Consider the following 14,212-nt stretch of genomic DNA (forward strand, 5'->3'; position numbering starts at 1 on the left):
TCATGCATGCATTCCTTCATACATTCTGTACCTTCCAATGCAGAGCCCCCAGCTCCCTGCTAGAGGAGGTTCCTAGATCAATAAAAGACGGTCTCAGCTTTCTTTGAGCAGTGGGAAGGATAGGGCACGCACCCATATATAGATATATAGATATAGCATATTAGCCATCTAGAAATAAATTCATATTATTTCTCTTACATGAGAAATCATTTATGAATAATTAAACTGCCAATTCAGAGACTGAATAATCTAAAAATAAATTAAAAGCAAACCATGAGGAATATAAGGAAAGAATTAAATTACTTGTGATTTAGCCTCATAGATTTATAATAAAATGATATAAATATGTAATTTAAATAAAAGGATGAGGGGGCTGTTGTTGTGTCTCCTCTATTACATATGTCTTTACACACTAGAACATGAGAATCGCAGAAGTATAGAGGGGGAGTGCGCCAGCATCCAGTGGGAGCCAAATCAATTCCCAGAGGCTTGGTAGGTTTTTGTGGTGTGAGGGGTGGAGGACCAAGATGAACAATTGCAGGCTAGAGGAGAATGTGCTCCTGCCCCCAAATAAATAAGATACAGAGTGTGAGGGGGGCAGAGCAGAGATCAGTTTTAGCTTGAGAAGGTTGATGGAGGATCCAATGAAAGAGAAGGATTTCCCAGATCCAAGTGTTGTTGGCATGGGTGGATTGTATGTAAGGGATTGGGTTCTATACAGGATTCTGATTTACTGGATGACCTTTGTCTGCCTCTGTTTCTTCATCTGTAAAATGGGGATAACCAAGTAGCTACCTATTATTTTTTGGGTAGTATGAACCTACAGAAAATCCAGATGTGTACTGTGACTGGAAGTTAGATTGGGAGCGAAGACAGGATTGGGGGCAGCCAGGTGGTGCAGTGTACCAGCCCTGGAGTCAGGAGGACCTGAGTTCAAATGTGAGCTCAGATACTTAATAATTACCTACTCATGTGACCTTGGGCAAGTCACTTGACACCATTGCCTTGCCAAAAAAGAAAACAAAAAAATGAAATAGGGCTGGAAAGATAAGTTGGAACTCTATCCTGGAAAGCCCTGATGGCAAGCCAAAATGGGGTGAGGGGTTTTGAGCAGGGAGGGTCAGGGCAGTCTGAGGCATGAAGAAGGTTCTTTTGGAAACTCTTTGGAACCTGGTGATCTGGTGGTTCAGGTGAGAGGCCAGGAAGGCCAGGCATGGAGGAGTTGCCTTGTGAGGGGAGGGAATGGAATGGATTCAAGGATGTTTGGAGAGAAAATCAGCAGGACTTTGGCAGCTGACTGGATATTAGGAAAGGGGAAGGGGCAAAGGTGACTCGGTTGTTGAAGCCTGAGTGACCTGCATGATATTGGCACCATCAGCAGAGCTTGGTGGGGAAGGTGATGAGTTCTGTTGGGACACCTTTGGGTAGAGGTGTCTGATCAGAGGTACACCGATAGACCTCGAGACTGGGGAGACACAGGGAGGAGGCAGGGAAGCCACATGATTAGAGACCATTGTCTCATCTCTTCACATATATACTTTGATGTGATAAGTTTACATTTTCTTTCGTTTCTGTCTAATCTTGTTTTTGTTTTTCTGAATCAATTTTTTAAAATCTCTAGGTTCCCCTTTCTCTCTAAGGACAGAGCTTTATGTCTTCTGTTGGTTTTGCTTCATCTCCTTCCACCAGCTCTTTGCTTCTCTTTCCCACCCCCTGCCTCTCCCCATAGTTCTGCTTAATTGGGTCATTGCCTTTTGTCCAGTTATCTACTTCTCCTTTTTTCCCCCCTCAGCTGAGGCCAATTTAAATCCCTTTCCTCCCTCTTCTCCCTTTCTGCTTGTCTTGTTGGTTTTTAAGATTCTCTGAAAAGGATTTTCTTTTTCTTTTTTTTCCTCTTTTTTGTTTTCTTCCCTTTCTGTCTATCCTAGACATTTTTTTAATGGTCTTGAGCTTTATCCTTCCTTTAGTCTCTCTGCTTTCCAAGAAATTCAATCTAAGGTACCTAGTTTGGGTTCCCTCTTTTAGAGGGAGCTTCTTTGTTCTTTCTTTGCATATCTTCCCCCCTTTTCCCTGTTTTATCTCACTCTTAGAGATATCAGTTCCTAGAAGATAAAGAGAATAGAAGTATGTTTTTCATATGGTACAGATTTTCATGGTTCCTTGATTGTGTTGTTCCTATCTTCTTCCTCACCTCAGTGGGGTTTTTTTCCCCTCATTTGTCATGAAATCTTTCTGGGTCCATGCACCTCACCTTTTGGAATCAATTGCCCCCAGTGCCTCAACTTTCTCTTCTTCCAAGGCAGGAAGCCATTTGTGGAGACACAACAGTCTCTCAAAGGTAATATGTCTCTAGACACCAAATCCCTGCAGATGGGGGCCAAAAATTCCCTTCTCTCCCCTTCTGGGTCTCTGTCTCTCATCCTAGAACATCTCTGCTCAGATTGGTAGCAGCCTTCAGTAGGCTTCTCTTCCACTAATGAAGAGTTTTTCCTCTTTCTTTCCTGTCATCCATTCTTCTGTAGGCCTTTTCCTTCCTGGGAGACTGGGAGTTACTTTCCCTTCATTCTTTACCATTGCTTTGATTAGGACTCATCACCCCTTCCCCTCCACCTTTCTCTTTCTCCCATTCTCTAGTTTGGTTCCACTAACAAACATGGATTCACCTGGAGCCATGTCTCAGCCTATTTCAATTCTCATTCTTCCATTGAAGTCTCACTATTCCCTTTATCATCTTCCCTACTTAAAAAAAAAAAGGTTTAAGGTTTTTGATTTTCCCTCTGTTGTTTTTTAGTGGTTATGATTGTATTTAATTCTAGCTTTTGCCTCCTTTTCCCTTTTTTTTCTGGGGCAACTTATTTTTTTTAAAGAAAGATTTTATTTGTTTTGAACTTTACAATTTCTCCCCAATCTTGCTTCCTCCCCCCCAAGAAGGCAGTCTGTTAGTCTTTCCATTGTTTCTATGCCAAATATTGATCTAAGTTGAATGTGTTGAGAGAGAAATCATATCCTTAAGGAAGAAAAATAAAGTATAAGAGAGAACAAAATTACATAATAAGATAATGGGGTTTTTTAAAATTGAAGTTAATAGTCCTTGGTCTTTGTTCAAACTCCACAGTTCTTTCTCTGGATACAGATGGTATTCTCCATTGCAGACAGCCCCAAAATTGTGCCTGATTGCTGCACTGGTGGAATGAGTGAGTCCATCAAAGTTGATCATCAGCCCCATGTTGCTGTTAGGCTGTGCAGTATTTTTCTGGTTCTGCTCATCTCACTTAGCATCAATTCATGCAAATCCCTCCAGACTTTCCTGAATTCCCATTGGGGCAACTTATTTTATTACTCATGGTATCTCTGGATGGTATATTTGTTTGCCATTTTGGATGGGTAGGGTGTTTGCAAAGGGAATATTCTACTCACGTGTAGTTTTTGTCATCTTTTTGTCTCTGATGACTATTAGGCTTAAGTATATGAGGAGTGTTGCATTGACTTGCACCCTGAGCCCCCATGGTCTTCGGAATGCATTCCCTGCCTTTTTGCAGTTTCTTGTGAATCCAGAGTCATTTAGTGTGGTTCAAATTGCCTTTCCTCCAAATCTGAAAGACTTTCCTTTCTCCTGATGGCTTGTAAAGTTTGGTGTTTGTCATCAAAACTGCTCATTTTCACTACTATGTATCTTGGAGGTAGCAGGCACCATAGCCTTGTTCTCTGTGGGAACTAGAGACCTTCCAATTACCTTTTGTAGTCTATGTTCAGAAGCTCTGAGAAGAATGCTATTTCTTTCTGATGTTCAGGTTTTTGATTCTCTTCTTTCCTATGCATCCTCTCTTCAGTTGACCAGAAGATCTTATTTCCCTTCTTTTATTAATATCTTCCTTTTTGGTTTATCTCTCTGTGCTCAAAATTTTTAATTAGATTTCCCTTGACCTGATCTTTGATAATTTTAGGGTTCCCCTCTCATTTATTCACTTATTATTTGTGATTCTTTCCCCTTTGATGATTCCTTCTGAGGTCTGGGCTCAGCCTCTTCCCTATTCTGAACAGTCTTCTTTTTTGGGGGGTTGCAAGGTAATGGGGTTAAGTGGCTTGCCCAAGGTTACACAGCTAGGTCATTATTAAGTGTCCGAGGTCAGATTTGAACTCAGGTGCTCTTGACTCCAGGGCTGGTGCTATATCTACTGCACCAGTTAGCTGCCCCAATTCTTGACCGTCTTAGCCTCAGGTGACTGGCTTCAGCTTGTTGCTAGTCTTCTCTCCTTTAGGTTCGGTGGAACCCCCTCCCACAACATGCTGGCTCCCTTCCTTCCTTCCTCAATTCCCTCTGTCTCTTAGTTTTCTGGCTGAGCCCCAGCTTAGCCTCTGTCTCCACCTCCTTCTCAGAGGGTGGAGTGGGGCAGAAAGAGCTGGGGGAAGTGAGTATTACCTCATTAAGGTTCTTTGCATCTCAGCCTTTGGAGACAGCTCCTGCATGCTTTTCAAACTGTGTAATAATGCATAGTTTGGAGAGATTTGCAGGGCGGTAGGGATTGGGTCAAATGTCTGGTCCTCTCTCTGATGGGTTGCATGACTTGGAAATGGTCAAAGATGAGATGGTCAAAGGAGAAAGTTCAGTTCAAAGAGAAAGAAGTCCAGCCAAAGTGCCTTGTGGTATACCCAGCCTTGGAACAGTAGAAGAATCAGTGATAGAGGGCAACAGAGGGGAATGGCAATAATAAAAATAACATTGGCTAGTGTTTGTTTAGTTTTTGATTCTCACAACAACTCTGGGATGTAAGTGCCATTCTTGTTCCTCTTAGTTTTTGCCTAATACATATACCAACTGGAGGGGGAAAGAGAACAGGGAAAAGGCTGTCTAAAATTTACATCAGTGACATCAGAAAGAAAAGTCCACTCACTGACCTTTGGCTCCATGAATCATTTGGACTTCCCACTTAAAGTCAATTGGCAACTGAAGTACTCATTGGAATGGCTGGGTTGGGGTCATTCTGAAGGGCAGAGCATGAAGACAGAGAAGTGGAAAGGGCCTGGGAGAAGAGAGTGGTCAAGAGTCTGGAAGTGGCAAAGAGGCCTCAGCATGGCCTGGATGGAAGCCTCAGGGCCAGGAGCCACAATTGCACTCTAATGAGGAGAGTCACCAGTCACATCATTGATCTGTTGGCCCATGAATATCTCTGCAGCTCAGGACTTTGAGTGAGAAGCCCAAATGATTCATGGAGTCAAAGATCAGAGACTGGACTTTTCCTTCTGATGTCATTGAGGTAAACTCCACGTATTAGTCAAAACCTAGCAAGTCCCAGCAGGGGGAAGGTGCCATTTCTGATAACATTTGGTGTCCCCTATTTGGTGCCAATACACAATTTAACTCTCGTGGAGTACCTAGGAAGAGTCTGGGGCCTAGAAATTCCCATGCCAGGGCCTAGGCATTTCAGTATTAGAGGCTGTTCTTGGATTGGCCTCTTCTTTGGTCCAGCTGAGAGCTGAATGTCTCTAGAACCCACTGAAGAAATACCAGGTGGTTTCCTAGGGGAGGTTTGGCATGTTGCTTCCTTTCCCTGTGCCCATTTTCAAGGAATTTTAAATAAGAGAATGGAATTAAAATAAAAGGAAAGATGAGTAAGTCTACTGGCAAAGCAGCCACGGGTCAATCACGTCACACTCCTGTTGGTCCATTCTCCGTTTTCCGAGTCATTCCAGTTACACCCCAGCGGTTTTTTTTTTCTACCAATTGGTGAGGGAGATGCCAGGAAGAACAAGGCTGCAGCTGGGAGTCAGAGAGACAGAGGATTAGTCATTTGATGTGCCCAGTCCATCAGAACAGAGCTAACAAGCTGAAGGTGGGCCCTGGGACAGGGCGAAGCCTTGCTCTCTTGTCCTGGCACCGAGTGCTTCCAAGGCTCCCCATGGAGCTCTAGGCAGATGCTGTCTATGCTGGGAGGTTTCTTTCCTGTTTTGCATTATTAAAGTACCAGTGGTGGCAAGTTCAGGTGCCTTCTCTTTTCGGAGATGCTGCGTGTCTTGTATGCTGGTACAAGCCACTTGTCTGTTGAAGAGAATGTGATGGGTCTGAGGGATGGAAAAGTTCACAGGCACAGTGTTGTCCAGCTGGGATAGGGTTGGTGGTGGAAGAGGGACATTGCCACAGCCATGGTGTCCCAGAGCTTTCCAAAAGTCAACCTCTTTTATTTTTATTTATTTATTTTTTTGCAAAGCAGTGGAGTTAAGTGACTTGCCCAAGGTCACACATCTAGGTAATCATGAAATGTCTGAAGTCAGATTTGAACGCAGGTCCTTCTGACTCCGGGACTGGTGCCACCTAGCTGCCCCCTAGTCACCCCTGCTATTGCTATACATGTGGGCACCTGTTGACAGGCATGTGTAAGTAGTGGTCACCCTGCCCACTGTGGCAGACTGACTCCTGGGCTCTTGGTCCCTTCTCTTTTAGGACTTCTGCTGGTTCAGGATGCTTCGGAGAGGGCAGCCCTCATCCAGCCACCCGGGGGTCTCTCAGATGGCCAGTTTTATTCCCCACCGGAGTCTGAAGCAGGTAAATGGGCCTCTGGACATTTCTTTGACTCCCTTACCATCTATTCTGGGGGGGTGGGAAATTGATCCTTCAGTTGGTCATGGTGGCTCCCAAAGGAAGCAAGCAGGAGACTCTGGGCCCACACAAGCTCCCTGGGTGGGTGTCTTCGGGGCTTCTGAAGGCTTCAAGGTGCTTCTGAAGGCTTCAAGGTGCTTCTGAAGGCTTCAAGGTGCTTCTGAAGGGCTTCAAGGCCCTGGAGTCCAGGCTGACCTCAGAAGGGAGAAACAGAATTTAGCTTGCCTGGGGAGCCCTCAGGCTGACTCTGTGAGCTCATGGTGCCACCTGGTGGAGCTGGGGGGCAGCCGGCCTGGGCTGTGGGGAAGGAAAGGGAAGGGGGGGGTCAGGCCAGGGAATTCCACACTTCTTCAGTGAACACAATGAAATGTAAATGTTTCCTAGAATCTAAAGGAGTCTGGGGACCTTCCTTGCACATCTGGCCTGGGATGCTCTGGAGGCCATCCTTGGGCACAGCCCTGGGAGGAGGACCTGACGGTACTGGGCTCCCTCTGGGTTTGAACTAAGTGTGTGTGAGTGTGTGTGTGTTTGTGTGAATGTGGATGTGTGTGCATGTGTGTGAGAGAAAGAGATTGAGAGAAACAGAGACAGAGAGCTGCCTACAGAGACATGGATAAGCTGGAGGTCACCCCTTGCCCCCAAGGGACTGATCCAGGACAGTCGCGGTGAAGGGGAGTGGCCTGGGCCCAGGAGGTGACCCCGAGGGAAAGGGAGCTTGCTTTCTCTGTCTCCCTTCCCCACAGCCAGGTTCCTAAGCCCCTGCTTGGCTCTCCGTGATCCTGGCAGCCAGGCCCATCCAGGCCTTTCTGGCTCTGGCCTCTCCATCACCCAGTGAGCTAAGCCTAGAGATAATCTGACCAAATGGGGAGACTGACGTCCATATTGGGGAACTGATCACCCAGCTGACAGAATTTGGGCCTGGCTGTTTTTTTTTCTTTATGATTTTATTTTTTTCTGTTTCCATGTAAAGAGTTTTCAGCATTCCTTTTTTTTTTTTTTTTTTTTTGGTAAGATTTGGAGTTCCAGATTGTTCTCCCTCCCTTGGCTGCTCTTTTCCTCAGCTATGGACACCCTGAGCCCATCCTTTCTGGGCTGGCCTCTCTCCACTGGGCTCCACCACCCTTGGCCAGGCCAGGCTGGGCCAGCTGGAAATCTTAGTGGCCCTTGGTGTAGACCCACCTGAGGGAGCTCGGGTGCCACAGTAGCAGCCTTGGAGCTGGGCCCCAGTTGGGGGGAGGTGACTAGACATGGTAGAGGGCTGCTGAGACCCACAAATCCCCACCCCTAGGTTTTGGGGAGAGCAGCATGACCTTAAAGTTCTTTGTCAAAGGCTGGAGGAGGTTATTGGAGACGGCTGAGCTGGGAGCTCCGAGCCTGCGGGATTGGTGACGTTACCTTAAAAACCAGCCCCCAAGCTGAAAGCAGTTAAACCACACCAAAGATGGCATGTGATTTGTGATGGCACAGCTAGAAACAAAGCCTTCTGCTCATTGTGTGTGTGTGTGTGTGGGGGACTTTTCTGAAACCACTGATTTCACATCAAAGACCTGGTTTCTAAACTGAGGCCCAAACTGTGGCTGGGGTGTGAGTGTGGGAGGGAGCTCTGCTGAGGTTCTCAGCCGGCCCTCCTCCTTGGCCAGAGCCCCCTAGCCTCGGACACCTTAACCGGAAAGCAGGCTTACCCAAGAGCTGCAGGCCTCTTGCAGCAGAGAAGACCAGGCAGCAGCTCAGGGGGGTGGGGGGTGGCCTAGAAACCAGACCCCTCTAACCTGCCTGCTGGGGACAAACGGGCCCAGTCAAGGTAGTGTGGGGAGCCAGTGGCAAGTCATTGGTTAGTAGAGATGAACGCATGTGTTTGTCTGAAATTTCTCCATCTCTGTGTGTGGGTCATATGTGAGAATGAGCTCAGGATAAAGGGTCATTTTAAATAAAGTCTTGGCCAATGAAGAGTTTACTAGCCTATAAGATTGGGATTTCTTTTTTTTATTTGAGTTTTCCATGATAATATTTTAATAAATGTTTCATTTTTCTTACTCTCATTTGTTTTCACCTCATTTATCTCTCCCATGACCTGTCCAATGGGCCATCCCTTGTAACAAAGAAACAAAAAAAAAAGGAGAAGAGGACAGTTCAGCAAAGCCAGCCCATGGCCCAGTTTAGTGTGGGCAGTGGGCCCAGTGACCCAGACCCCTCGTCATCTCAGTAAAAGAAGCAAATGATCTTCTGCTTCTGCACGGTTGTCCCCAAGCTCCATGTGGGGTGGGGGGGTTTCTGTTGTGGTCATGGCTCTGTTTTCCTCATCCTTCTTCATCTCAGTCTGCCCAGAATTGTCCCCACCCCCCAGAACCCCGGTCACAGGTGTTGGCCATCCCTCTGCCCTCCCCCTGCATTGGGGATCTGCTGGGTTTGAGGTCCTTGCTCCCCCAGCCAGAGCCTGTGAGAGGGCAGCTTGTGTGGGAGCCTCCTCCCTGTGTTTGCCCTTCTTGGGGGTTCTGGGCCTGGCAATGAGTGGGATAATCATGGGAGTCCCTTTTCAGGGTTATTTCCAGATTGTTCTATGCTGGTCATGGTTTCACTCTGATGTCACTCAAAGGCAATAGGTTTGTAGGTGAGATGGGCAGCTTATAATTCAGTACTTAGAGATGTTGGTGAGCTCAAATGCAATCTCCATACTTCCTAGCTGGGTGACCCTGGGCAAGTCACTTCACACCTCAGCTTCCTCATCTATAAAGTGGGGATCATTACAAATAGTACCCATCTCCCAGGGTGAGGATACCACAGTATCTGGTGCATAAGACATGACTTGGGGGGGAGGGCACATAATAGAGTGCTTCCTTACATCCAGAAGTCCCTCCCCCAGAGGATGGCAGACTAATTCAGAGATGGGGTACCCAGTGGAAAGAGCCCCGGACTTCACTTATCTCTCCTATGCCCTGCCCAATGGACCATCCCTTGTAACAAAGAAGCAAAAAAGAATGAGGAGGAAGAAGGTAGTTTAGCAAATCCAGCCCATGGTCTTGGGCTGTCTTGGGGAGTGTGGTCTTGAGTCAGGGCCCCCCTGGAGCCTTTTCTTAGGGAGAGCTGGGTTCTTAATAAGAACTGCCTTTCTCCTCAGAGGGTATTGGAATCACAGGAGTGGGGACAGATTCCACTTTTAACATTCGCCTCAGTCATAGAGTCACAGAACCACAAGGCTCTGGGGGCCTGCCCTGGGGTGGGGGCAGCTCCACAGAGAGAAGGAGGCTCATGGAAAGAGTCTGGAGAGGTAGGTGTCAAAATGCTTCCAAACCAAGAACCGAAAAGTGCAGGAGCCAGTCCCTGAGTTTTGGGGCCTGACTGTCCACCGGTGTCTGCACTTTCTGTACGCACCATCCATTCCTCCTTGACCCAAGTTTATAAAGATGATGACTAGCATGAGGCCAAGCCAGACCCCTGGGCCTGCACTGAAGCCTGGGGAAGAGACCATCGAGCCAATAAGGACTACTCTGGTTCCATCCATTCCACGAATTCTGAATCCAGAGAATCGTATGATCATCTGACCCCCAACTCTCCAGCGTTTTTTGTTCCCCATAAGAAGAGTATGAGATGTTTTACTTGAAAGGGTTGTGAAATCTAGTTACGCTAGATAGCCGGATCTGGGTTCTTGATGGCAGCAACCCTGGTAAAGACAAAACAAGGTTAGTCCGCCATCAAGGCTCTCCAGCAAGCCATGAAGAGTCAGAACCGCCACGTCCTTCCCTAGTTCCTTCAACTTCCAGAACCTCAGTTTTTGTATCTGTAAAGTGGAAGTCATCTTAGTATTTGCCTCCAGGATTGTTGGGAGAATCCATGTGGCACGGTGACTGGTTTTTAGGACGCTTCTTGGGAAAAACCATGAGATCATTTATATAGAATGCAGAGTCAGCATCGGATGCATAGTAGGCTCTTTGTAAATGCTTGTACCTTCCCATCCCTTTGTCCCACACAGGTTCTGATGAAGAATTGGAAGAAAAACAAGATAGTGAAAAGCCAGTCCTGTAACTGTGAGAATTACTTCGATGAAAGTAAGTATTTGAAAATGGGGTGAGAGTGAGCCCCGAAGATTTCTGGGTGGACATCATTGGTGTAGTGTTTAGTTGGTCATCAAGTCGCCTTGTCAATGTGTGTTTGGGTGGATATCCAAGGGAGCCTGGGAGGTTCTCATCCCACTAGATCTTTAGGTGGGTATGATTGGCTAGAATGGGAAATCTCCATTTTTTTCCCAGTCTTGCTGATGAGGCAGTGGGGAAGTGACCTTTGCTGATTTGAAGACTTCCCTACCAAGTCTTTGTTTTGGAATAAATCACTTCCTTTTGTCTCAGTCTCTTCATCTGTATTGTGGGGCAAGTCATAACTCTAGTGTCTCTGCCTTGTTTATTCCCCAATTCCAATGATTATTAGATCAGGCCTTTCAGAGGCCCCCACAGAAGCATATGTAGGAAGCCAAGCCAGTTTTACTGGTGCCAACTCCACCCAATCCTGTAGCTCTGGGAGGAAAAGTTGCTTTACAAAATCTGAATGACCACAGGCTTGGAATGTAAGTGTAGATAAGCTCTTCATTCTTAACCAGCCCCTCCAGTGCCCTCACTCTTGCCTTTATATGTTTAGATAAGTTTTGGTTTTCAATGTATAATCTATGTTGGACATTTGTCATCTCAGGAAAGGAGGAGGTGAGGAAGAAAGGGATAGAATTGGGAACCCCCAAATTAAAAAATGAACTTGTAAAAATGATTTTAACATGTAATTGGGGGGAAAGTAAAATATTATACATATATACCCCTTAAAAATATGGGAAAGGACAGGAATGACTTATGCTGAAGCCCTCTGCTTCTTGTGGCCGGCCTCATCTCTCACATGGGTGAATCCTCTCTGTTCCTTGGTGATTGTAGTGTGAAGGCCCCCAGCTCCACTGGAGGATGAGGAGGGGCTCTCCCTGGGAAGCTGTGCCGACCAACCTGCTAATCAAGGATTTATTTATTGTGATACCTCACAGAAGATTGTCCGACCCCCACACGTGCACATTCACCTGCCTGGGGCTGGTGATATACTGTGCTGTCCTCTGCTACTGAAACTGCTCTCCTAATGCCTAGGTAGTTCTGGGAAAGTCTCCTTCTGTATCCCTAATCAATAGATACTGTAGTATATTGACCTAACGCATCTTCTGTACCGTAGAAGTACATGGATTTTTTTTTCTGATTCACAAAATGGGATTGTTTTATTCGTCTCATGGATTTATTTTATATTTCTTTTTTAAAAAATAACATGTCCTTGTGTGTTTTTTAATTCATGCATATGAACTCTTTGTACAGTTTAAAAATGTTAATAAAAGGCAACATACCAACCTTGACTCTGACCTTTTACTTCGGTGGGTCCATGAGCTGGGCAGCACCACTGCCTTTTTCTTAGCTTTGTCTCCTGCCCAAGGAGTAGGGATGGCTGAGCCCAGTCAGTCTGCTAATGCTCAGTGTCATTTTCTCTGCAACTGGAGAGATTTAGTGACTCGTTCAGGGTACCACAGCTGGGATGTGTCTGAGGCAGGACTTGAACCCAGGTCTTCCTGACTCCCAAACCAGTTCTCTCTCAGTCCTCTTCTGGACTGTCTTTCTGCCCAGACTGTCCCTCAAAAATGGCCTTTATCTGGTGCTCTCCATGGGGGCAGGGGAGGATCTGCCCATGGAGCTATTGCTGGCTCTTCCTTTCCAGAGCCGCAAGCTGGTTCTATTTAAGTCTCTAAGTCTAAAATGTTGAACTCATTTACGACTTGTTGAAAAGATTATCAGTCTAGTTCATTTTCTAGGCCAATGTAAAAGATGGTTCCTTTGGAACTCAAAGGGAATTCAGGATTATCTACCCTTCTGGTCATTGTGGCTAAGTCAGGGAATGTTCTCAGCATCTTAATTCTCATAGGACCCCAGTAACAAACTGCATCCTCTCTGTGTGCAGATGTCAGCTATGGATTACTCTAAAGGGAGAGTATCAGCCTTAAGTAGATTCAACCTGCATGTGTTAGCATGGTGCATGGTGTGTGTGTGTGTGCATGTGTGTGTTTATATGTATATTTTGTGTGTATATGTAGGAAGTATGTATTCTTGAATCTATGTATTTGAGATTACATGTATTTGTGTGTATGTGGGAAGGATGTGTGTGAGTTTAGTGTGTGTGTATTTATGTGTGTGTGTGTGTGTATGTGTGAAGAGACATGGCACATGAACCAAAGCATCTTAAAAACAGAGTGGCAAGAGTGCTTGTCCAGCTGGTTGGTTGGGCTTTGAATGGCAGTGGTGGTGGAGAGGAGGGAGGGAGAATTTAGTGGGGAGCAGAAAAAGACTGTGAGGTGTCCTGGTCCTGCAATGGAAGGCGCCATTCAGGAGGGACACGGGTGGACGTCCAGGCAGTCACCCATCCTTGACATAGAAGGCCAGACCAGGCTGCCTGCTCAAAGCTCCAGCCTCCTCCTCTAAGCCTTTGCACATCATCCTTACTGAAGAGGACTCCCCGCTCCTCTCAGTCTTTTCCTCCAATGACTGGCTCATCCCCCCGCCGCCCACCATGGAGGAGTCCTTCCTTCACAGGACCCTTATCTCCTTCATTTACCTGGAGTTTCCTCCTCCCTGTAGAATGGGAGCTCCTTGGCCAGAGTAATTTGATTTTTATATCCTCCCCAGGGCCCTAGGTTGGCCTGGCACATTCTGGAGAGAAGGTTCAGTTCTGTGTGTGTGTGTGTGTGTGTGTGTGTGTGTGTGTGTGTGAAGGGCAGGGGAGGGGAGATGGGGCATTTTTAGAGAGGAAACTCTGCCAAAATCGCCCAGCACCTCCACTGCCGCTCATCATTTTGGAGTAGGCCAGGACATTTGAAGGGGAAGAGATTTGCCCACAGTCACACAGATGTGACCCTTGACCCAGGCCTTCCTGACAGGCCTCTCTGCCCCCTAACCCTGTTGCAAATAGAATGTGTTGAATGCTTGCTCAATCCAGGTAAACATTGGCAGGAGGGGAAGAGAACAGGAGCCTTGGGATCAGTTTCCAAGAGAACTCACTGGGCTGATGCCCAACAGCAGTGTACTCCCAAAGATTGGACTTTGTCTTGGATTTCATATTCATTTAACAAACCCTGGGGACCTACTGTGCTAAGAGGCCTCCAGAGGCCCCCCGAGACATGTAATCTGTATTCCAGCATGGTGTTACACCGATGGGAGGTGTGTTGCCAATCTTCTGCTGCCAGACTTTTTTGCTAATATGTAGGTCCCTATTCTTAGCACACATCTGAGGTAAGAGGGAGAGCTCATTTTGCAAGCAATGGGGAGGCCAACCGCAGCCCCCACACCCGGCCCTCCTGATACAGGCTGCTTTTTATCTACCACTAGCTGTGGCCTTTGAAAGCTGCAGGCTTAGCTGTGGTTTAACTGTCCTTATTTTGCCACATAATACCCAACCCCTCCTCCCATCACACATCCCCAACTGGAAGAGGCTTATTTGCCTCAAATATTTTCCACCAACCCACCACATTGCAAACACCAAACAAAATAAGAAGCCCATGATACATCCGCTACCGTAGCCCCCACCCCCTTCAGAAGCCTGAATCAAACCCCATTAAAAGTG

The 14,212-nt window shown here is 46.6% G+C and overlaps 1 protein-coding gene across 6 annotated transcripts in view; it reads left to right on the top strand.

Annotated features, from left to right (window-relative positions):
• STARD3NL (STARD3 N-terminal like) overlaps positions 1 to 11,954 on the top strand; it is a 55,241-nt gene extending 43,287 nt beyond the window's left edge. For 5 of the 6 annotated variants that reach the window (XM_074199200.1, XM_074199204.1, XM_074199203.1 and 2 more), the window contains 2 exons: positions 6,440 to 6,541; positions 6,980 to 10,554. In XM_074199200.1, coding sequence (XP_074055301.1) covers positions 6,440 to 6,541; positions 6,980 to 7,101 — 224 coding nt within the window. In that variant the 3' untranslated portion in view covers positions 7,102 to 10,554. The other variant, XM_074199205.1, reaches the window with a different exon arrangement.
• The last annotated feature ends 2,258 nt before the right edge of the window (positions 11,955 to 14,212 follow it).

This window comes from Macrotis lagotis, chromosome 8 (assembly GCF_037893015.1).
Source record: "Macrotis lagotis isolate mMagLag1 chromosome 8, bilby.v1.9.chrom.fasta, whole genome shotgun sequence".
NCBI classification, from domain to species: domain Eukaryota; kingdom Metazoa; phylum Chordata; class Mammalia; order Peramelemorphia; family Peramelidae; genus Macrotis; species Macrotis lagotis.